The 23251-nt window shown below is 62.5% G+C and overlaps 1 protein-coding gene across 2 annotated transcripts; it reads left to right on the top strand.

Annotated features, from left to right (window-relative positions):
* Positions 1-119: 119 nt before the first annotated feature.
* Positions 120-23018, top strand: RBM10 (RNA binding motif protein 10). Of its 2 annotated transcripts, none has more exons than XM_069774397.1 (24): positions 120-170; positions 1201-1228; positions 1697-1853; positions 1967-2152; positions 3179-3248; positions 5630-5703; positions 9329-9415; positions 10083-10143; positions 11519-11674; positions 12129-12289; positions 12511-12608; positions 13347-13446; positions 13841-14042; positions 14568-14710; positions 15242-15338; positions 15688-15779; positions 17319-17486; positions 18620-18766; positions 19362-19427; positions 19618-19806; positions 20755-20823; positions 21161-21264; positions 21572-21674; positions 22801-23018. In XM_069774397.1, the coding sequence occupies exons 2-24, from the start codon at positions 1212-1214 to the stop codon at positions 22852-22854; spliced, it is 2601 nt and encodes an 866-aa protein (XP_069630498.1). In that variant the 5' UTR covers positions 120-170; positions 1201-1211; the 3' UTR covers positions 22855-23018. The 2 variants fall into 2 exon arrangements, with proteins under 2 accessions (XP_069630498.1, XP_069630497.1); XM_069774396.1 differs by having other exon boundaries at positions 9326-9415.
* The last annotated feature ends 233 nt before the right edge of the window (positions 23019-23251 follow it).

Genomic DNA, 23251 nt, shown 5'->3' with positions numbered 1-23251 from the left:
GCGGCGCGCGGCGGCGCCGACCAATGAAGCGGGTGACTGCGCGGATGGGCGGGCAGAGCGGCCAATGGGAGAGAGGCGAGGGCGGGCGCGGGTGCGCGGGGCGGACCGGGCGAGGAGCGGCGCCGCCATTTTGCTGGTCGGGAGCGGCGGCGGCGGAGCGGCGGGGACAGGTCCGGGCCTACCGGGAGGGGCGGGGCCTAGACGGGTAGGGCGGGGCTTACCGGGGCCGGGCAGGGCTTACCGGGGCCGGGCGGGGCTTACCGGGGCCCTCGGAGCAGGCGGGGATTGGATAGAAGGGGTGAGGGGGCGGGGTCCGGCTCTGGAGCCTGCCGGAGGGGGCGGGGCCTGGCAGGATGACGGGGCGGGGCGGAGTCTTGTATGCTAATGAGTCGGCGGGGGTCCTCTTTGTTCCGTTGCCCACTGCTGGGGCAGGTCCCAGTGGCCCCCAGTTCATCCCATTTCCCTCCCAGTGACCCCCAAGGGCCTCTCAGTATCCTCCAGTACTTCCCAGTTCCTCCCAGTTCATCCCAGATCCTCCCAGTGCCTCCCAGTTGCCCCCAAGCGCCTCCCAGTACCCCACCAGTTCATCCCAGGTGTCCCCCCCAGTTAATCCCAGTCCCTCCCGATCCCTTCCAGCGACCCCCCCAGGTCATCCCAGTCCCTCCCAGTGCCTCCCAGTTGCCCCACAATGCCTCCCAGTACCCCCCCTAGGTGATCCCAGCACCCTCCCAGATACTCCCCAGTACCTCCCAGTGCCCGCTGATCATCCCAGTCCCTCCCAGCACCCCCCCAGTTGTGTCCAATTTCATGCTGGTCACCTCTAGTGCCTTCCCAGTTCATCCCAGTGTCTTCCAGTGCCCCCAGTTACCTCGCAATGTTTCCCAGTACCACCACAGTTCATCCCACTTCTCTCTGGTGCCTTTTATTACCCCGTGCAGTTCATCCCAGTGCTTTCTGTTAACCTGTAACTCATCCCAGTGCCCGCCCCTTCATCCCAGTTCCCCCTAGGTCATCCCAATCCCTCCCAACTGCTGCCCACTTGCCCCTCAGTACCTCTCAGTCCCTCCCAGTGCTGCCCAGTTGCCCCCCAGCACCCCCTCGTTCCTCCCAGTCCCTCCCAGTACCCCCCAGCTGCCCCTTAGCCCCTCCCAGTCCCTCCCAGTTCCTCCCAGTCCCCCCCAGTCACACTATTCCCCACAGGTACCAGCACCATGGAGTACGAACGCAGGTAGGGGGGATGTGGGGGGACCCCAAAACTGGGGACCTGGGGGGGATGACATTTGGGGACCCCTGTGGTGGGAGGGGACATTTAGGGATCCCCACCCAAGGGGGGAGGGGACATTTGGGAACCCCTGGGGGGGCACACATATTTTGGGGACCCCAAAGCGGGGGAGGATGATACTGGGGACCCCCGAGGGAAGGGGACATTTGGGGGGACCCCCAAAGGGGGAGGCCATTTGGGGACCCAAGGGGGAAGGGGACATTTTGGGGACCTGGGGAGGAGGGAGGGGGGCACACATTTTGGGGAACCGCAAGGGGGGTGACAACACTGGGGACCCCTAAGGGGGGGGAGGGAACATTGGAGACCCCATGGGAGGGCATTTTGGGGACCCCAAGGAGGGTGAGGTCTTTTGGGGACCCCAGGGAGGGTGGTGGACATTTGGGGACACCCCTGACCCCTTTCCCCATCCTGCAGGGGGGGTCGAGGGGACCGGACAGGGCGCTATGGTGGGGCCCCTGCCCCCCCAGAGGAAGGGTCCCGCACCCAGCGGGATCACGATTATCGCGACATGGACTATCGTGGTTACGGGGGCCCCCCCGAGGGGCCCCCTGCCCCTGGGACCCCCCCTCAGGTGGGTGCTGGATGCTGGGGTCCCTTCCTGGATACCTGGATCACCTCCAGGACACCTGGGTCCCCCTCCCCCACCACCTGACACCACCCCTCTCCTCCCCTCCCCCGCCCCAGGCCTCCTATGAGGGCTCGGAGCCCCCCCGGAAGCGGGACCCCACTCCGGCCCCCCCGACATTGCCCTTCGGTGCCGATGGTGACTACCGGGACCAGGATTACCGTCCGGAAGCGGCCGAGGAGGAGCCGCGGGCCAGCACCATCGTCATGCTCCGTATGCTGCCCCAGGCCGCCACCGAAAATGACGTAAGCCACACCCTCTTTTAAAAAGGGGACTTGCCCCCCGGCCCCGGTTAAGCCCCACCTCTTCAGGGGGACGCCGGCCCTTTAAATCCCACGGTTTACCTGTGGTGGTGTGGGCTGAGTCTCCATCAGGGTGCCCTCTGTAAGATTAGCCACGCCCCCTGCCTTGGCCACGCCCCCTTGGTTCGGCCACACCCTGTTGCCCCAGCCACACTGCTCAGCTAAGCCCCGCCTCTCCAAGGGGCGCACTGGCCCTTTAAATATGCCTGGACTGGCATCCCCTCATTGTCAATCACTGTGTGGAAGCTTAGCCACGCCCCCTAGGGTTGCCCACGCCCCTTAGCTCGACCACACCTTTTTTTTTTTAGCCACACCTCATCAGCTAAGTATCACTTTGGGAATGGCACTGGCCCTTTAAATCCCAACCCACAGGGGGCGGGGTCAAGTCTCCATAGGGAGGGTGAGCACCGCCCCCTTTCCCTAGCCATGCCCCTTGGGTGGGGCCACGCCCCCTTTGGGGGACACACTGTCACTTTAAATCCCACCCCCCCAGCAGCCTGGGGAGCATTAGGCCACGCCCTGGTTCCATGGCCGCTCCCCCTTCCCCTCAGACCACGCCCCCTTTTGGTCCCACTGCTTTACCTTGGCATCTTCACGGTTTGTATTGGGCAGATCCCTTCTTTCTTATGTGGCCCCACCTCTTTGTCCTGACCACGCCTCTTTCCCTGCCAAGCCACACCCCTTCTCCTTAGGCCACGCCCCCTCCCGGGTGCCCTCATCCCAGCTGCTGGTTCTCTGGGTCCCCCCTTGGGTGCCTGGAGACATTTTGGGGGCTCTTGGCTGGGGGGCCGAGCGGATTTAGGGGTGTCCCAAGCACCCAGGTCCCCCCCCGCATATCTGGGTCCCCCCCAGTATATCTGCATCCCCCTCTTCAGATACCTGGGTCCCTTTTTGCAGATGCCCAGGTGCCCTTCCTGGGTACCTGGGTGCCGCTAAATTGGGGTGTCCCATTTGTCTCCCCCACCCCAGATCCGGGCGCAGCTGCAGGCGCAGGGGGTGCAGCCCCGGGAGGTGCGACTGATGCGGAACAAGTCTTCAGGTGAGCCTGGGTCCCTTTTGGTGGGGGTGGCGGGGGCCACCCAAACTCCTGGGTCTCATTTTGGGGTGATGGGTGGGGGGGCACTCGGATGCCTAGGTCCCTTTTTGGGGTGATGGGGGGGATGCTCGGGTGCTTGGGTTCCTTTTTGGGGGCACCCACCCACCTGGGTCTCTTGGGAAGGGGGTTGTGTTCACCCCCACCTTACTCATTCTGAGGGGCACCTGGGGTGCTGGTTCCATTGCCAGGGGCACCCAGAGGTGCTGGTCCTCTCCCTAGGGTGCACCGAGGGGTGCTGTGCCAAACTCAGGGGGCACCAGGGGGACTAGTCCCCACCCCAGGGGCACCCAGGGGTGCCAATCGCATCCTCAGGGGCACCTAGAGCTGCTGTGCTAGATTTAAGTGGCACCCAGGGGTGGCTGTTCTCACTTCAGGGGCATCCAGGGGTGCTAGTCCTATCCATAGGAGCATCCAGGGGTGCTGCGCCCGACTCGGGGGGCACCCAGGGATGCCTGTCACCTCTCTGGGGGCACCCAGGGGTGCTAGTCGCATCCCCAGGGAGCACCCAGGGGTGCTGTGCGAGACTTGGGGGGCACCCAGGGGTGTCTGTCATCTCCCCAGGGGCACCCAGGGGTGCCAGTCTTGTCCCTACGGAGCACCCAGGGGTGCTGCGCCGGACTTGGGGGGCACATAGGGGTGCCCATCCCATCTCTAGGAGCACCCAGGGGTGCTGGTCCTGTTCCACAGGGGCACCCAGGGGTGCCGGTCCCCTCCTGAGGAGCACCCAGGGGTGCTGGTCCTGTCCCCAGGGGCACCCAGGGGTGCCGGTCCTAGTTCTAGGGGCACCCAGGGGTGCTGGTCCTGTTTCTTGGGGGCATCCAGGGGTGCCCAACCCCTCCCTAGGAGCACCCAGGGGTGCTGTGCCATACCCAGGGGTACCCAGCGGTGCCAGAACCACACCGGGGGGCACCCAGGGGTGCCTGCGCCATCCCCAGGGAGCACCCAGGGGTGCTGTGGCCCTTCTCAGGAGCACCCAGGGGTGCTATATCATGCACTGGGAGCACCCAGGGGTGCCTGGCACAGACCCAAGGGGCACCCAGGGGTGCCAGACCCATAGTTGGGGACACCCAGAGGTGCCCACCCCCTGCCTAGGAGCACCCAGGGGTGCTGACCCATAGCAAAGGGGCACCCAGGGGTGCCAGTCCTGTCCCCGGGGGCACCCAGGGGTGCCCATTTCCTGCCCAAGGGGCACCCAGGGGTGCCAGTCCCTTTCCCAGGAGCACCCGGGGGTGCTAGTCCCATCCTCAGGGGCACCCAGGGGTGCCGAGCCCACTGCCTGGAGGCACCCAGTGGTGCCCGTCTTTTGCCCAAGGGGCACCCAAGGGTGCTAGACCTGCGTCAGGCAGCACCTGGGGGTGTTGGTCCTGTCTCCAGGAGCACCCAAGGGTGTTGGTCCCCTCCCCAGGAGCACCCAGGGGTGCTGTGCCCTACCCAGAGAGCACCCATGGACGTCTACACCCTATCTAGAGGGTCCCAGAAGCACCTGTAGGAGGCCATAGTTTACTTAGGGCATCCCAGAGGGGTTCCAGGAGCACCCATGGGTATCCATACCCAATCCAAGGGCTTTCAGGTGGGTTACAGGAGAACTCATGTGTCCATATCACACCTAAAGAATACCAGAGGCACCCGTGGGTGCCCATACCCCACCCCAATGGGTCTCAAGGGGGTCCCAGGAGCACCCAAGGGTGCTCATAACCAACCCAACGGGTCCTGGGGGTGTTCCAGGAGCACCCATGGGTGCCTGTACCCTATCCAGGGAGTCCAGGAGCACTTGTGGGTGCCCATTCCCACCGCAGGGGGTCCTAGGTGCACCCAAGGGTGCCTGTACCACACTCCGGGGGTCCTATGGGTGCCCACCCCAACTGCAGGGGGTCCCATGGGTGCCCATACCCAACCCAGGGAATCCAAAGGGTGGCCATACCCACCCCAAAAGGTCCCAGGGGGGTCCCAGAAGCACCCATGGGTGCTTATACCCAACACAGGGGGCATCCATACTCTCTTTGGCAGGTCCTAGGAGCACCCATGGGTGCCTATACCCGACCCAGGTGATCCCAGTGGGCATCTATATTCTACTCAGGAGGCCCTAGGAGCACCCATGGCTACCTGTACCCTACCCAAGGGGTCCCAGGAGCACCCATGGGTGCTCGCCCCCACCCCAAGAGCTCCCAAAGGGTTCCTAAGAGCACCCAGAGGTGCCCATACCCGACCTAAACAATCCCAAGGGGCACCCATACCTTACCTAGGGGAACCGGGGGGCACCCATGGGTGCTGTCCCTGACTCCCACCCCCCTCCCCACCCCCCCACCCTCCCCGGCTCCTTCTAGGTCAGAGCCGCGGCTTCGCCTTCGTGGAGTTTAACCACGTCCAGGACGCGGCGCGGTGGATGGACGCCAACCAGGTCGCTGCTGGGACACCTGGGTCCCTTCTGGGGGGTGGGGTGGGGTGGGGGGAGAAGGGTGGGGGTGACGATTCTGGGTGTTTGGGTCCCTCTTGGGAGGGGGGAAGAGCCACCCGGGTGCCTGGGGCCCTCGTCTGGGTGCCTGGGTGCCCATCCTGGACACCTGGGTCCTTCTCCCGGACCCCTGGGCCTCATCCTGGCTGCCTGGGTGCCCTCCCAGATGTCTGGGTGCCCTCCCTGGACACTTGGGTGCCCACCCTGCACACCTGGGTGCCCTCCCGGACATCTGGGTGCTTCTCCAGGATGCCTGGGTGCCCACCCTGGATGCCTCGGTTCCCTCTCCCAGACACCTGGGTCCCCTTTTTGTTCCTTGCGGCTGTGTAACCCTTGTGCGAGACCCTCGTGCGAGACTCTCACGCGAGACCCCCGTGTGAGACCCTCGTGCACCCTCATGCGAGACCGTCATGCAAGACGGTTGTGCAAGACGCTCTTGCAAAACCCTTGCGCACTCTCACACAAGACCCTCGTACTCTTCTGCTGCCTTGTGCAAGACCCTCACACAAGACCCTCACACACCCTCAAGCAAGACCCTCGTGCAAGACCCTTGTGCGAGACCCTCACGCACCCTCGTGTGAAACCTTCATGTGACCCTTGTGCACCCTCGTGTGAGTGCCATGCATGACCCTCATGCACCCATGTGTGACAGCCTTGTGTGACCTTCGTGTGTGAGTTGCGCCCCCTCATGCAAGACTCTTGTGAGCTTTTGTGCCCCCTCATGTGAGGATTGTGACCCTTGTGCAAAACCCTTGTGTGACTTGTGCAATCCCTTGTGTGTTATGAGATCCTTGTGCGCTCTTGTGTGAGACCCTTGTGTGACCTCTTCTGCACTCTTGTGCAAGTGCTGTGAGAGCCTTGTGCAACCCTTGTGCAAGTCTTTCTATACTCTTAGGTGAATGACTGATACAAAATCCTTGTGCGAGACCCTTATGTTGGACCCTTGTGTGATCCTCATGCACAACCCTCGTGCAAGCCCTTGTGCACCCTTACGTGAGACCTTTGTGCACCCTGTTGCAAGACTCTTGTGCAATCCTCGTGCGAGCCCATGTGCACCTTCAAGCGAGCACCATGCGAGACCCTTGTGCCCCCTCATGCTAGACCCACACATGACCCTCGTGCAAGCCCTCGTGCACGCCCTCGTGCACCCTCGCGCAAGTGCCACGTGAGACCTTTGTGCGCTCTCGTGTGAGACTCTCATGCACCCTGGTGTAAGCCCCAGTGCAAGCCACGGGAGAGCCTTGTGAGAGCCCTCGTGCAGGCCCTGGTGCGAGCGCTGCGTGAGCCCTAGAACAAGCCTTGGTGTGAGTCTTTGTGCCCTCGTGCGAGCCCTCGTGCTCTGATGCCCCCTTATGAACTGTCGTGCGAGCCTGCTGGTGCCAGCCCTCGTGAGCTTTTGTGCCCTCTTCTGTGAGCTCTGGTGCGAGCTCTGGTGCGAGCCCTTGTGCGAGCCCTCGTGCCCCCTCATGCAAGCCTTGGTGCGAGAGCTATGCGAGGGCATGAGCCCTGGCGTCCCCTCGTATGAACCCTCGTGTAAGCCCTTGTGTGAGCCCTGGTGCAAGGGCCACATGAGCCGTCGTGCGAGTTCTCGTGCCCCGTGGTGAAAACCCTTGTGTGAGCTCTTGTGTCCCCTTGTGCAAGCCCTGGTGCAAGCCATCGTGTGAACAGCTGCGTAAGCCCTCATGCGAGCCCTGCTGCAAGAGCCGCGTGACCCCCCCGGTGCAAGAAACTGTGCAAGTTCTGGTGCGAGGCTTTGTGTCCTCTTGCGCGAGCCCTGCTGCAAGGCCCATGCGAGGGGTGAGGCGAGCCCTGGTGTGAGGGGTGGTGTGAGCTTTTGTGCCTTTCTGGTGCAAGCCTTCGTGCGAGCCCTCGTGCCCCTTCATGCGAGCTCTCCTGTGAGTCCTGGTGCCATCTGTTGTGCCCTTCTCCTCGTGCAAACCCTCGTGCCCCTTCGCCTTGGTGCATCCCTGGTATGAGCCCTGGAGCAAGGACCGTGTGAGAGTGGGTGTAAGCCCTGGTGCGAACCCTTGTGCCCCCTGGTATGAAGCCCTTGTGCTCCCTCGTGCGAGTTCTGGTACCACTAGTTATGCCCACCTCTTGCAAGCTCTGGTGCGAGGCTTCATGTCCCCTGGTGCAAGCCGTGGTGCAAATCTTCGTGCAAGCCCTCGTGTCTCCTCGTGTATGCGTGGTGTGAGCCATCGTGTGAGCCCTGCTGTGATGGCTCTGTGAGCCCTGCTGCCTCCTGGTGCGAGCCCTGGTGCAAGAGCCGTGCGAGGGGTGGTGCAAGCCCTGGTGAGAGATCTCATGTCCCCTTGTGCAAGCCCTCACATGAGCTCTTGTGCCCTCCTTGCTATGAACTCTGGTTCGAGCCCTTCTGCTCCCTTGTGCGAGGCCTCGTGCCCCCTGGTGCAAGCCCTTGTGCAAACCTTCACGTGAGCCCTCGTGCCCGCCTCAGGCGAGTCCTCATCCAAGTCTTGGTGCCACCCATTATGCCCCCTTTTGCAAGCCCTGGTGCAAGCTCTCATGTTTCCTCATACAAACCCTCGTGCAAGCCCTTGTATGAGTTCTCATGTTTCCTGCTGGGAGCCTTGGTGCAGCCCTTGTGAGCCCTCATGCGAGCCCTTGTTCAAGCTGTCGTGCCCCCTCGTGTGAACTCTGGTGTAAGGCCCTGTGCGAGCCCTCGTGTCCTCCATTTTGCAAGCCCTGGTGCCCCCTGGTGCAAGCCCTGGTGCGAGCCCTCATGCTCGCTCATGTGAGCCCTTGTGCAAACCCTTGTGAAAGCCCTGGTGCCCCCCTGTATGAACGCTGGTATGAGTGCTGGTGCCCCCTTGTGCAGGCCCTCATCCCTCCTGGTGCAAGCCGCCCTGGTGCAAACCTTTGTGCAAGCCCTGGTGCCCCTCGGTATGAGTTCTGGCATAAGCCCTGGTGCAAGCCCTCGTGCTTCTCTTGTGCGAGCCCTCGTGCAAGGTGTCGTGTGAGCCCTGGTGCCCCCCGGTATGACATCTGGATTGAGCTCTTGTGCGAGGCCCTCATGCCCCCTGGTGCAAACCTTAGTGCAAACCCTGGTGCCCCTTCATGCAAACCCCCATGCCCCCTCGCATGAACCCTTGTACGAGCCCCAGGTAGAGCCCTCGTGCGAGCTCCAGCGTGGTTCCTGGTACTGCTGTACGCGAGCACTTGTGTCCCCTGGTGTGAGCTCTGGTGTAAACCCTGGTGCAAGCCTTCATGCCCCCTTGTACAAGCTCTCATGCCCCTCTCGTGCGAGCCCTCATGCAAGGCCTTGTGCGAGCCCTGGTGCCCCCCGGTATGACGTCTGGATTGAACTCTTGTGCAAGCCCTCAAGCCTCCTGGTGCAAACCTTCGTGTGAACCCCAGTGGCCCCTTGTGCAAACCCCCGTGCCCCCTCGTGCAAGCCCTTGTATGAACTCCCAGTAGAGCCCTCGTGCGAGCTCCGGTGTGATCCCTGGTGCCCCCTCGCGTGAGCTCTCCCACGAGGGCCACACGAGGATGGGTGTGACCCCTCGTGCGAGCCCTCGTGCAAGCATGTGTCCCCCCCACTTTACCCCAGCAGCAGGGGCTGAGCTTGTTGGGACAACGCGTCTCCCTCCACTACAGCGATCCCAAGCCCAAAATTAATGAGGACTGGCTCTGCGCCAAGGTAGGGGGTTTGGGGGGGGCCAAGGGGGGGATTTGGGGGGGGTCCTGGGTGGGGTCTAGGGGTGTTCTTGGGGGTCCTGGGAACATCCTCAGGGGGGTTATGGGGATGTTGGGGCGGGTTAAGGGGTTCTGGGGAGGTTTATGGGGGTCTTGGGGGGTCTAAGGGGGTCTGGGGAAGTTTATGTGGGTCTTGGGGGGGTCAGGGGGTTCTGGGGGGTTCCTGGAAGATCTTGGGGGGAGTCCTGGGGGAGGTTGAGGGGTCTATGGGGGGCTTAGGGGGTCTTGGGGGGGAACTGAGGTGTGTACAGGGGGTCCTGGGGCGGTCTGGGGGGGGTCCTTGGGGGTTTTGGAGGGTCTTTGGGGGATATTTATGGGGGTTCTGGGGGAGAGGTTAGGGGGTCTTGGGGGGGTCCAGGGAGGGTTTATGGGGGTCCTGGGGGGGATTATGGGGTCTTGGCGTTCCTGGGGGGGAGTTAGGGGATCCGTGGGGGGGGTTAGGGGGTTTTATGGGGGGGTTCCTGTGGGCATTTGGGGGTCCTGGGGGATCTTGGGGGTGATTGGGGGGACCCTAGGGGAGTTTTGGGGGTCCTGGCAGGGGGGGACGGCAGTCCTGGGGGGTGCAGCGGAAGATTTTGGGGGTGTGACGGGCGGTTTGGTGTGTCCGGCAGTGCGGGGTGCAGAACTTCAAACGGCGGGAGAAATGCTTCAAGTGCGGTGTCCCCAAAGCCGGTGAGTCACCCCCAAAATCCCTTGATTTCACCACAAAATTTGGGTGCCCCCCCAGACACATCAAAACCTCATTGGAGTTTCTTAAGCTGTCCCAAAACTACCTGTTTTCACCCCAAAACTGCCCTCAGGGTCCCCCAAACCAGCAGGGGATCCCCAAAAATGCTGATGGGAAGGGGGAAGGAATTTGGGGGTAAATGAGACTTGGGGGCTTGGTTAATGAATTGGGGGGGCAGGGAATGGAAATTTTGGTGTTCAACAGCCCCATTTTGGGATAGGACCCCCAAATTTGGTGGTTGAGGCATCAAATTTTGGGGTTCATCACTGTTTGGGGTTTAACTACCCAATTTTGGGGTTCAGATGCCAAATTTGGGGGTACCTCTGATCTTGGCGTTTGGCTGCCAGACTTGGGATTCAGCCACCAAATTTTGGGGCTCAACCACACAAATTTGGGGTTCAAGCACAAAATTTGGAGGTTCAGCCACACAATGTCAGAATTCAGCCACCACATTTGGTGGTTCAACCAGCCAGTTTTGGGGCTCAACCACCAGGTTTGGGCATTCAACCACCCAAACTTGGCGATCAACCACCCGATTTTGGGGCTTGGTCACCAAACTTGGGGTTCCACCACTAAATTTTGAGGTTCAACCACCCAATTCTGAGTCTTGGCCACCAAGTCTTGGGGTTCAACAACTCAATTTTGGGATGTGGACACTCCATTTGGGGGTTCAGCCACCAGATTTTGGGGTTCAACCACTCAATTCTTGGGTTTCGCCACTAAATGTTGGTGTTCAACCACCAAATCATAGGGTTCAACCACCTAATTTTGTGTCCAATCACCGAATTGTGGGGTTTAATGGGCCAATGTTGTGGTTCAACCACCAAACTTGGGGTTTAATCACCAATATGGGGGTTCAATCACCAGACTTTGGGGTTGAGCCACCCGATTTTTGGGTTGAGCCACCAGATTTTGGGGTTCAGCCACGCAATTTTGGGCTTCAATCAAGAATCTTGGGGGTCAACTACCCATCTTGGGGTTTAACCACCAGATTTTGGGGTTCAACCACCCAATTTTGGTTCAAGCACCCAAATTTGGGGTTCAGCCAACAGATTTTGGATTTTAATGACCAGATTTTGGGATTCAACCACCAAATTTGAGGTTTATTCATCAATCCTGGGGTTCAACCACCAGACTTTTGGGTTGAGCTGTCAGATTTTGGGGTTCAACCACCAAATTTTGGGGTTTAGCCACCCAAGTTTGGGGTTCAGCCACCAGATTTTGGGGTTCAGTGGCCAGACTTTGGGGTTCAACCACCCAATTTGGGGGTTCAGCCGCTGACCGTGGGGTACCGGGGTGTGTGTGTGTTTTGGGGTGCAGAGGCAGAGCAGCGGGGCCCTGGGGGGCCACGGCCGGAGCTGGTACCGGGTGGGGGGGGGCTGCTGCCCCTCCCCCAATCCTATGGCCCCACCCTGGGGGGGGCACCCAGTGGGACCCAAAGTGGGACTGAGCCCGGAGCTGATAACGCCAATGACAGTGAGTTTGGGGGGGGGGGTCTGGGGGAGTTGGGGGGGCCCTGGGGGGGTTATGGGGGGGCTAAAGGGGTGTTATGGGGGTCTTGGGGGTGGTTCTGGGGTGTATATGGGGGTCCTGGGTGGGGTTAGGGGGGTCTGGAGGGACTCAGGGAGGTCTTGGAGGGGCTAAGGGGTTTGTGGGGGCATCAGGGGGGAATTTGGGGGTGCTAAGGGGTTTGTGGGGGGTTTGGGAGGAATTCGGGGATGCTAAGGGGTTTGGGGGGGTCAGGGGGGAGTTGGAGGGGTCCAGAGAGACCTAAAGAGAAGTTTAGGGGGGTTCTGGTGGGTGTTATGGGGGTCTTAAGGGACACCCCCTCACAGATACCTGAGCCTCTCCCAAACCTGGGTGCCCCCTAACACTTGGGGTGTCATGTGTGTCCCCCCACCAAATTCCTCCCCCCACCAAATTTCTCCAGCCATCATCTTGCGGAACCTGCACCCCCAGAGCAGCCTGGACTCCATCTTGGCCGCCCTCGCCCCCTTCGCCGCCCTCTCGGCTGCCAACGTCCGCGTCATCAAAGACCGACAGACCCAACTCAACCGCGGCTTCGCCTTCGTCCAACTCGCCACCATCGTGGTGGGTGCTCCCCCACCCCCCCCCCTTCATACCTGGGTGCCTTTTTGGGGGTGGGGGGGGCAAACACCTGGGTGCTTCCTAAAACCTTGGGTCCTTGCTTGGGTCCCTTTTTTGGGGTCATGCTGGGTGTTTGGGTCCATACTGGGGGGGTTAACGGGGTGCGTGGGTCCCTTGGGGGGGGGGTGCCCTCCCACCCTGACACCCGGGTCCCCCCCCCTCAGGAGGCTTCCCAGCTGCTGCAGATGTTGCAGGCCCTGCACCCCCCCCTCCACATCGACGGCAAGAGCATCAACGTGGAGTTCGCCAAAGGGTCCAAGCGGTGAGGACACGCCCCTCATCCTCTGGCCCCGCCCCAAGCCTCAAGCCACGCCCCCAAGCCATAGGCCCCGCCCCACTTCCCTGAGGTCCCAACCCCCAGCATCCTTCAGCCTGTGGAACTCCCCCCAGGGGGGACCTCAAGCCCCGCCTCCCCGGCCAGAAGCCCAGCCCTGGCCCTAAGCCCCGCCCACAACCCTCATCCCATGCCCTCAAGCCCTAAGGCCCGCCCCCCGGTCCTGAGGTCCTGCCCCCTGGTCCTGAGGTCCCACCCCCCAGCAAGCCTCAGTGCATGGAACCCCCCCAAGGCTGACTGCAAGCCACGCCCCCTTTCCAGAAACCACACCCACAATGCCTAGGCCCAGCCCCCCTGCCCCCATGACCCACCCCCCCAGCGAGCCTCAGCCCATGGAACACCTTTAGGGGGAATCTTAAGCCCCGCCCCAAGCCCCACCCACAAACACTAGACCCTGCCCACAAACACTAAGCCCTGCCCTATGTCTAGGCCCCACCCCCAGAGAGCAAGTCACACAACAGCTGTGGCCCACCAAAGCTCTTAAGCCCTGCCCCAAGCCCCACCCACATCACAGAAGCCCCACCCACCTGCTCCCGCCCCCGGGGCTCAGGCCCTGCCCACTGCCCCTAAACCCCGCCCCCACAGCCAAAGCCCTGACCCTTTAAGACCCCACCCAACCTGGCCCTGCCCCTGTGGTGAGGCCCCACCCCTGACCCCACCCCCCAGGGAGGTGCAAGGGGCGGGGCCAGGGGAGGGCCCACCCCGCGCCAGTGCTGCCTCCGTTGCTTCGACCGCCATCGCTGCCGCCCAATGGGCGCTCTCCCAGGTGGGTGTGGCTGCAGGGGGCGGGGCTTGAAGCAAGGGGCGGAGTTTCAGGGGTATGGAATGGGGGAAGGATGGGCATGTGAGGGTGGGGATTGGGTGGGTGGAGCCTGTGGGGCAGGGCTAATGAAGGCTGGGGAGGGGCTTCAGGTGTGCGGTGGGGCTGGGGGCCCAGGGGCGGGGCTTGGAGTGGGTGGGTGGGGCTTTGGAATCTGACAGAGGGGTGTTAAAGGAGGGGCGTGTTCCCAAGGGTGGGTGGGGCTTGTTGGGGTGGGGCTTGGCAAGGGGCGTGGTTGCAGTTGGGCAGGGCTTGCAGTTTAGGGGTGTGTCAGGGGAGGGTGGGTGGGGCTTTCTAGATGAGGGGCGTGTCCTGAATGTGGTCCTGCCCCTTCCCACAGGCCGCCCCGGGTGGAGAGACCACGTGGGCTGGGGGGGAGGAGCCTCCCAGTGACTTCAGCAGCTTCTACCAATCGGAGGAGACCTTCACTGGCCCCACCCCTGCCCTCTATGGCTCCACCTACCTCAAAGGTGCTGCGGCCCCGCCCCCTGGCCCCGCCCTGTCTGGCCCCGCCCCTGCCAAGGCTGATGGCCCCGCCCCAGGTGAGTGCTTCCCCCCCTCCAAGGGACCCAGGGACCCTATAGAAGGGACACAGACCTCCGGGACACCCTATAGAAGGGACCCAGGTGCCTGAGTACTCCTATAGAAGAGACCTAGGGAGCCTCTAAAAGAAACCAAGCAGGCTGTATAGAAGGGACCCAGAGACCCTATAGAAAAGACCCAGGAGAGCCTATAGAAGAGAGCTAGAGACGCTATAGAAGGAAGCCAGGAGAGCCTATAGAAGAGTGCCAGGAACCCTATAGAAGGGACCCAGGAGACCCTATAGACAGGCCCCAGGGACTCTATAGAAGGAACCTAGGAGACCCTATAGACAGGCCCCACGGACCCTGTAGAAGGGACCCAGGAGACCCTATAGAACAGACCCAGGGACTCTATAGAGGGGACCCACAGACCCTATGGAAAAGACTCAGGAGACCCTATAGACAGGCCCCAGGGACCCTATAGGAGGGACCCTGGTGTTCGGGGTCCCCTATAGAAGGGACCCAGCCCCGACCCCTCTCCCCCAGGCGTGGAGGAGCCGGCAGTGCCGGGGTTGGACCCTACGGCGGGAGGGGGGGGCACGTTCCCCCGCGCCCCCCCCGGCGCCCCCCCTTACCCCTCCCCCACTGGCGAGACCCCCAGCGCAACCCCCTCAGGAGCCCCCTCCCAGGTGGGTACCCCAAAAGGAGGGGGGGCACCTGAAAGTGGGTGGGGGGCACCTAAAGGGGGGGGGAATGAGGACAGGGGGTGGTCCCCAAAAATGGGGGGGGCACCCCAAAAGTTGGGGTTTTTCCCTAATATGGGGGGGGCAAAAGGGGGTGAGGGGCCCCCAAAATGGGGGGGGGACAATTTTGGGGTAGGGGGCCCCAAAAATTGGGGGGGCGGGTAAAGTTTGGGGGGAGAATAAAATTGGGAGGGAGCTTATAATTTTGGGGGGGGTCCTAAAAGTGGGGGTAGGGGGGAGAAGAGGAGGAGGCTAAGAGTTGAGAGGTGCAAAATTGGGGGGGGGGGCCAAAAATGGGGGGGCTGAAGGGGGTGGGCACAAACTGGGGGGGGGCCCAACGAGGAGGGGGTCACCCCCCCAAAATGGGGAGGCAGAATAGGGGGTGATTGGGGGTGGGGGGGTTCAGGAGGGGATTTTGGGGTAAAAGGGGGGAAATTTGGGGGTGGGGGGGTAATTTTGGGGTGCTCCCCCCCCCAGACCTATACAGGGCCCCTCAAGGCTGAGACCCCCAACCCAGCGCCCCCCGGGCCCCCCCCAGCTGCGCCCCCCAGTTCCGAGTCTTATGGCCAGTACCGTGAGTGGGGGAGTTTTGGGGGGGCTGGGGGTCCTGGGGGGGCTTGAGGGGGGTTAGAAGCATTTTGGGGGTGGGGGGGGCTGGGGGTTTTGGGGGATCCTGAGAGATTGGGGGGGGGACTTTGGAGTTTGAGGGGGGGTCCTGAAAGATTTAGGGAGGGGGGGCTTTGAGTGGTCCTGGGGGGGGACTTTTGGGGGGGGTCTCTGGGGGGCTTCTGGAGCTTTGGGGGGGGTCCCAAGATCTTTGGGGGGGGTTGCAGGATTTTGGGGAGAGTCCTAGAAATTTGGGGGGGTGCTAGAAATTTGGGGGGGTCCCAAGCCCCCCATGACCCCCCCTTTCCCCCCCCCAGCGGTGCCGGATGTTTCGACCTACCAGTATGACGAGACCTCGGGTTACTACTACGACCCCCTCACCGGGCTCTACTACGACCCCCACTCCCAGGTGGGGGGGGTTTGGGGTGCGGGGGGTGGGTTGGGGAGGAGCAGAGGGTCCCCCCCACCCATCAGGCAAAATTTTGGGTCAAAAAAGTGCTATTTGGGTGTTGAAAAGGCGTTTTAAAGCTGGGAGGCGTTTTGGGGTGAAAAATGGGGATTTGGGGTCTTCTTTGAGGTCAGGGGGTGTTTTGGGGTATGGGGGGGGATTTTGAGATGCAGGGGGGATGCTCAAATTCCTCTGGGCAAGTTTTGGGTGAAAAAAATGCAATCTGGGGGCTGAAAATGGTGGTTTAAGGCTGGGGGAAGGTTTGGGGTGAAAAATGAGGATTTTGGGGGGCTTATTTGGGGTTGGGGGGTGTTTTGGGGTGTGGGGGGGGTCAGGGTGCAAGGTTACCCCCCCACTCATTGGGCAAAATTTTGGGTCGAAACAGTGCAGATTTGAGACTGGAAAAGGCGATTTAAGACTAGGAGAGGTTTTGGGGTAAAAAACAGGGATTTGGGGGCTTATTTGGTGGGAGTGGGATGTTTCAGGGTGCGGGGCGGAATTTGGGGGTGGAGAGGGTCCCGCTCACCCATCAGGCAAAATTTTGGGTCCAAACTCTCCAATTTTGGGGCTGAAAAATGGCAGTTTAAGGCTGGGAGGGGGTTTGGGGTGAACAATGCAAATTTGGGGGGGGTTGAGGCTTATTTGAGATCAGTGGGACGTTTTGGGATGCAGGGGGAAATTTTGGGGTACGGGGGGGACCCTCGAACACCTACAGCCAAATTTTGGGCCAAAAAAGTGCTATTTTGGGGCTGAAAATGGTACTTTAAGGCTGGGAGGTGTTTTGGGGTGAAAAACAAGGATTTGGGGGGCATTTAGGGACTTGTTTTGGCGTGCAGGGAGCTGATTTTGGGGTACAGGGGCCAATTGGGGGGTCCCGGGGTTGATTTTGGGGTACAGGGGACCATTTTGGGGTCCCAGGAGTGATTTTGGGGTACAGGGGGCCATTTTGGCATGTGGGGATCAGTTTTGGGGTGCAGAGGGCCATTTTGGGGTCCCGGGGGTGATTTTGGGGTGCAGAGAACAATTTTGGGGTACGGGGATCAACTTTGGGGTCCCAGGAGTGATTTTGGGGTGCAGGGGACCATTTTGGGGTCCCGGGGGTGGTTTTGGGGGTACAGGGGGCTATTTAGAGGTGTGGGGATCAATTTTGGGGTCCCAGGGGTGATTTTGGGGTGCAGGGGACCATTTTGGCATGTGGGGATCAATTCTGGGGTGCAGGGGACCATTTTGGGGTCCCCGGGGGTGATTTTGGGGTGCGGAGAACAATTTTGGGGTGCGGGGATCACTCTTGGGGTCCCAGGGGGTGATTTTGGGGTGCAGGGGCCCATTTTAGGGTCCCAGGGCAGGGGGGAGGATTTGGGGGGGGGGGGTCCAGGCTGCCATTTTGAGCTTCCTGGAGCGACATCAGTGCCTCGGGGGGTGGGGTGGGTGGGATTTCAGGGTGTGGGAGCCCCCACCCAGCACCCTGACCCCCACCCTGACCCCCCCCCCCCCCCCCAGTACTACTACGACGCAGGGGCGGGGCAGTACCTATACTGGGACGGGGAGCGTCGCACCTACCTTGCGGCCCCCCCCGCCGAGCCCCCCCCCGGACCCCCCGGCACGCCCGGACCCCCCAAGGAACCCAAGGACAAGAAGGAGAAGCACAAGACGAAGACGGCTCAACAGGTCAGCCGCACCCATGGGTGCTACCCCTGCCACGCACCCCCCTCATGGCACCCCAAAGGTTTTTTTTTTGGGGGGGGTTGTTTCTCAGCACCCGTAGGACCCCTCCCCCCTGGTATTGGTGCTCTAGAAGGACCCCAGCCCCCTGGAGAGGCTATAGGTGGTGAGAGCACCCATGGGTGCTGCTGGACGTCAGTAGCACCCGTAGGTTCTCGTTAGGTCTGTGTAGACCCCAGTAGCTCCTGGTGGTCCCCGTAGACCCCAATAGCACCCATGGGTGTTCATAGACCCCAGCAGCACCCATTGGTCACCAATAGCTCCTGGTGGTCCCCGTAGACCCCAATAGCACCCGTGGGTGTTCGTAGACCCCAGTAGCACCCGTTGGTCACTAATAGCTCCCGGAGGTCCCCGTAGACCCTAACAGCACCCATGGGTGTTCGTAGAACCCAGTAGCACCCGTTGGTCACTAATAGCTCCCAGTGATCCCCGTAGACCCCAATAGCACCCATGGGTGTTCATAGACCACCAATAGTTTCTGTGGGTCCCTATCCATCCCAATAGCACCCATGGGTCCCCAACAGCTCCCTTGGGTCCCCAGACACCTCAGTAGCCCCCATGGGTCTCTACCCAACCCAACAGCACCCATGGGTCTCTACCCAACCCAATAGCACCCATGGGTCCTCATCTACCCCAATAACACCCATGGGTCCTTATCCACCATAACAGCACCCATGGGTGCCTGTGCTACATAACAGCCCCCATGGGTCTCTACCCAACCCAATAGCACCCACAGGTCCTTCTCCACTATAATAGCACCCATGGGTCCCCATACTACATAACAGCACCCATGGGTGTCTACCCAACCCAATAGCACCCATGGGTCCTTGTCCACTATAATAGCACCCATGGGTCCCCATACTACAAAACAGGACCCATGGGTCTCTACTCAACCCAATAGCACCCATGGGTCCCCGTCCGTCCCAACAACCCCCATGGGTCCCCAGCAGCTCCTATGGGTCCTCATCTACCCCAATAGTCCCCATGGGTCCCCAAGAACCCCTGCGGCTCCCCATAGCCTTCATTAGCACCCATAGGTCCCCGACCCCCCCACCCTAACAGCACCCATGGGTCCCCAGATCGCCAAGGACATGGAGCGGTGGGCGCGCAGCCTGAACAAGCAGCGGGAGAGCGGGCGCAGCGCCGGGCCCCCCCCACCCCCGCGGGAGGACGAGCGGCGCGAGGCGGCTGCCGCCGACGCCGGCTACGCCATCCTGGAGAAGAAGGTGGCACCCATGGGTGCTGGGGGGGGGGGGGTGGGTGATGGGTGCTGGGGGGGTGAGGGGTGCTGCCATGGGAGGGGCTGTGGGGGGCAATGGGTGCTGTAAAAAGGGTTATGGGGTCAGCAGCTACGCCACCCTGTGGAAGAAGGGGCACCCATGGGTGCTGGGGGGTGATGGGTGCTGCCATGCTGGGGGGGGGGGCTGTGGGATGGTATGGGTGCTATAAGAGGTGCTATAGGTGCTACATTGTTGGGGGGGAGGGCAGGGGGTGCCTTGGGGGGGGTATGGGTGCTGGCAGTGGGGGGCATGGGGTGGTGTGGATGCCACGGGGGGGCTGTGGGTGCTGGCAGTGGGGTGCTATGGGGGGGTGTGGGTGCCACGGGGGGGCTGTGGGTGCTGACAATGGGGGACTATGTGTGCCATAGGGTGCAGTTGGGGGCTATGAATGCTGGGGCAGGGGGGGCACAGTGGGTGCTGGCCATGGCGGCGGGGGGTGCAATGGGAGAGCCGTGGGGGCACCTTGGGGCTGCAACAAGCACCCCCTACCCCCCCACAACACCCATGGGTGCCCCCCTGACCCCCCCACTCCCCACCGCAGGGTGCTCTGGCCGAGCGGCAGCACCCACCCATGGAGCTTCCCAAACTGACGAGTGACGAGCGGCTGGTAAACCCAACGCCTGCACCCATGGTTGCCCCCCCCCCCAATACCCGGGTGCCGAAACCTCCCCTCCTCTCTCTTCCCACCCCTCCCTTACCCAAACTCCTGGGTCCCCATGACCTCCTGGGTCCCCCTCCCCGAACTCTTGGGTGCCTGGGTGCCCCCCTAACCCCTTTCTCCCCCCCCCCCACCATAGAGCCCCCCCCGGGGGTTAGTGGCCGCTTACAGTGGGGAGAGCGAGAGCGAGGAAGAGGGCGAGCGCGGTCCTGACCGTCCCGGCGAGCCCCTCACCGACTGGCACAAACTGGCCTGCCTCCTCTGCCGCCGCCAGTTTCCCAGTAAGGAAGCCCTGCTCCGCCACCAGCAGCTCTCCGGCCTCCATAAGGTACCGCCCCGCCCCCCCAAAAAATTTTTAGGGACCCCCCTGAGATCTTGGGGACCCTCCCATGAGCTAGAAATGTCACTTTAGGGGGTGTTGGGGCTCTTTAAGAGAGCTTGGGGGACCCCCCCCGGGATGTTGGGGATCCCCTTGGTGTATTGGGGATCCCCTGAAGAACTTGGGGACCCCCCCCACATTTTGGGGACCCCTGTGAGATCTTGAGGACCCCCCAGTGAACTAGAAATGTCACTTTAGGGGGTGTTGGAGCTCTTTAAGAGAGCTTGGGGGACCCCCCTGGGATGTTGGGGTCCCCCTTGGTGTATTGGGGACTCCCCCATTTTGGGGACCCCCCCGAGATCTCGGGGACCCCCACCATGAGCGAGAAGAGCCACTTTTGGGGGTGTTGGGGTTCTTTAGGAGGGTTTGGGGGACCCCCAGGTCATGCTGGGGTCCCCCTTGGTGTATTGGGGATCCCCCTTGGTGTATTGGGGACCCCCGAGAACTCAGGGACTCCCCTCATTTTGGGGACCCCTCCTGAGATCTTGGGGAGCCCCCCGCAAACATTGGGGACACCCCTGGACGTTTTGGGGTACCCCACAAATCTTCGGGTCCCCCTTAAAGTCTTGGGGACCCCCTTAGGGGTCTTAAGCCCCCCACGGATATTGGGGACACCCCTTGGATTATTCAGGACCCCCCAAAACATTGGCGACCCCCCCAGAAGGACTTGGAGACCCCCAGGGATTGGGGACCCCCCTTTCAGGTCTTGGGGACACCCCCCCAAGACTTTTTGTGGGGACCCCCCCAGATACTGGGGACCCCCTTGGGGGGTTTGGGGACTCTGAGAAGGTGTTGGGGACCCCCCCAAATTTTAGGGAACCCCCAAAAGTTTGGGTGGGGCCCCCCAAATATTCTGGGGACCCCCCATTAACTGTGTGCCGCCCCCCTCCCCCCCAGCAAAACCTGGAGCTGCAGCGCCGGAGCCACCCGCCCCCCCCCGAGGGGCTGGACCGGGGAGATATGGAGGTGGGTGGGGGGGCACCCATGGGTGCTGGGGGGGGGGGCCTGTGGGGAAGGCACCCCTGGGTAGATCTGTGAGGTGCTGGGAGGGCATTTATGGGGTGGGGGGCCACCTAGGGGTGTTGGGGGGCACCTATAGGGTGGGGGGTACCCATGGGTGCTGGGGGGACATGAGGGGCACCCAGGGGTGCTGGGGGGGCACCCATGAGGCTGGGGGGGGGAATCTGGGGGGCACCCAAAGAGCATGGGGGGGGCACCTATGGGACTGGAGGACCCCCAGGGATGCTGGGGGGGGCACCCTAGGGTGCTGAGGGCACCCATGGGTGCTGCTCCCCCCCCCCAGATGAAGTACCGGGACCGGGCGGCTGAACGCCGGGAGAAGCAGGGGGGGCCCGACCCCCCCGAGCCCAAACGGCGCAAATTTGGGGGACCCCCTCCCACCCCAGGGTGAGCACCCATTACATCCCTATCCACCCACGGGGGGTGGGTGCTGGGGAAGGGGGGGACACCCCGAAAATGGGTGCTGGGGACCCTCAATGTGGGTACTATGGGGTGGGGGACCCTGAAGTGGGGGGTGGGACCCCAAAAGTGGGTGCTATGGGGGGGAGAAGACCCCAAAAGTGGGCGCTGAGGACCCCAAAAGTGGGTGCTATGGGGTGGGAGCCCCCAAAAGCAGGTGCTGTGGGGTTGGGGACCCCCAACAGAGTTGGGGATCCCCCCCCCGCCCCCCCGTCAGCACCCTTGGGTGCTGCAGGGAGGCGGAGGGTCCGCTCCCCCGCGAGACCACCCTTGGGTGCCGGATGCTGCAGGCGATGGGCTGGAAGGAGGGGAGCGGGCTGGGCCGGCGGCGGCCGGAGGTGACACGGGGACATCGGGGGGGGGACACTGGGACATGGGTGGGCATGGGGAGATTGGGGGGGCATTGGGACAAGGGGGGGAACATTGGGGACACGGATCGTGGGGCATTGGGACGTGGGGGGGACATTGGGGGGGACATTGGGGACACTGGGATGGGGAGGGCAGTGGGACATGGGGGGGACATTGGGACACGTGGGGGGACATTGGGACACTGGGGGGGCATTGGGGACATTGGGATGGGGGGACATTGGGACATGGGGGGACATTGGGGACACTGGGATGGGGGGGCATTGGGACATGGGGGGGACATTGGGGACACTGGGGGGGCATTGGGGACATTGGGATGGGGGGACATTGGGACACGTGGGGGGACATTGGGGACACTGGGATGGGGAGGGCAGTGGGACATGGGGGGGACATTGGGACACGTGGGGGGACATTGGGACACTGGGGGGGGCATTGGGGACATTGGGATGGGGGGGCCATTGGGACATGGGGGGGACATTGGGGACACTGGGATGGGGGGGCATTGGGACATGGGGGGACATTGGGGACACTGGGGGGGCATTGGGGACATTGGGATGGGGGGGCATTGGGACATGGGGGGGACATTGGGGACACTGGGATGGGGAGGGCAGTGGGACATGGGGGGGACATTGGGACACGTGGGGGGACATTGGGACACTGGGGGGGGCATTGGGGACATTGGGATGGGGGGGCCATTGGGACATGGGGGGGACATTGGGGACACTGGGATGGGGGGGCATTGGGACATGGGGGGACATTGGGGACACTGGGGGGGCATTGGGGACATTGGGATGGGGGGACATTGGGACATGGGGGGGACATTGGGGACACTGGGATGGGGAGGGCAGTGGGACATGGGGGGGACATTGGGGACACTGGGGGGGCATTGGGGACATTGGGATGGGGGGACATTGGGACACGTGGGGGGACATTGGGGACACTGGGATGGGGGGGCATTGGGGACACTGGGATGGGGCATTGGGACATGGGGGGGACATAGGGGACACTGGGATGGGGGGGCATTGGGACATGGGGGGGACATTGGGGGGGTGGCATTGAGTGACACTGGGTGACCCCATTGTCCTCGTCCCCCCCCAGGCTCCCAGCCGCCCCCGCCCCGGGGGGGTGACACGCTTCAGCGAAGGACCCTGAGGACCCTCCCCCCCCTTTTTTGAGGCCACGCCCACCCCGCGGCCACACCCACCCCCCCTTGGGGACCCCTCGAAATGGGGGGGTCCCCCCACCCCATCATGTCACCCAGAGGTGGGGACACCCCGGGTGACCCCCATGGCCCCCCCCCCTTTTTTTTTTTGTTTGTTTTTTTTTTAAATAAATGGGTGAAAAAAAGCAGAATTTGGGGCTGGAATTGGGGTGGGGGGGGCGGGGCCGTCACCCTGGTGCCTGGGTCCTTCCTGTGGGTGCTGGGTGCCCTTTGGGGGGGGGGAGGGGGGTGTCACCCTTTTTGGGGGGGGGAGGGGGGAGGGGGAGGGGGTGTCACCCTTTTTGGGGGGGGAGGGGGGGTTCCCGGATGCCTGGATCCCTTTTTTTT

Source organism: Haliaeetus albicilla, chromosome 29, assembly GCF_947461875.1.
Source record: "Haliaeetus albicilla chromosome 29, bHalAlb1.1, whole genome shotgun sequence".
NCBI classification, from domain to species: Eukaryota; Metazoa; Chordata; class Aves; order Accipitriformes; family Accipitridae; genus Haliaeetus; species Haliaeetus albicilla.
This window is presented reverse-complemented; position numbering and strand designations above follow the sequence as displayed.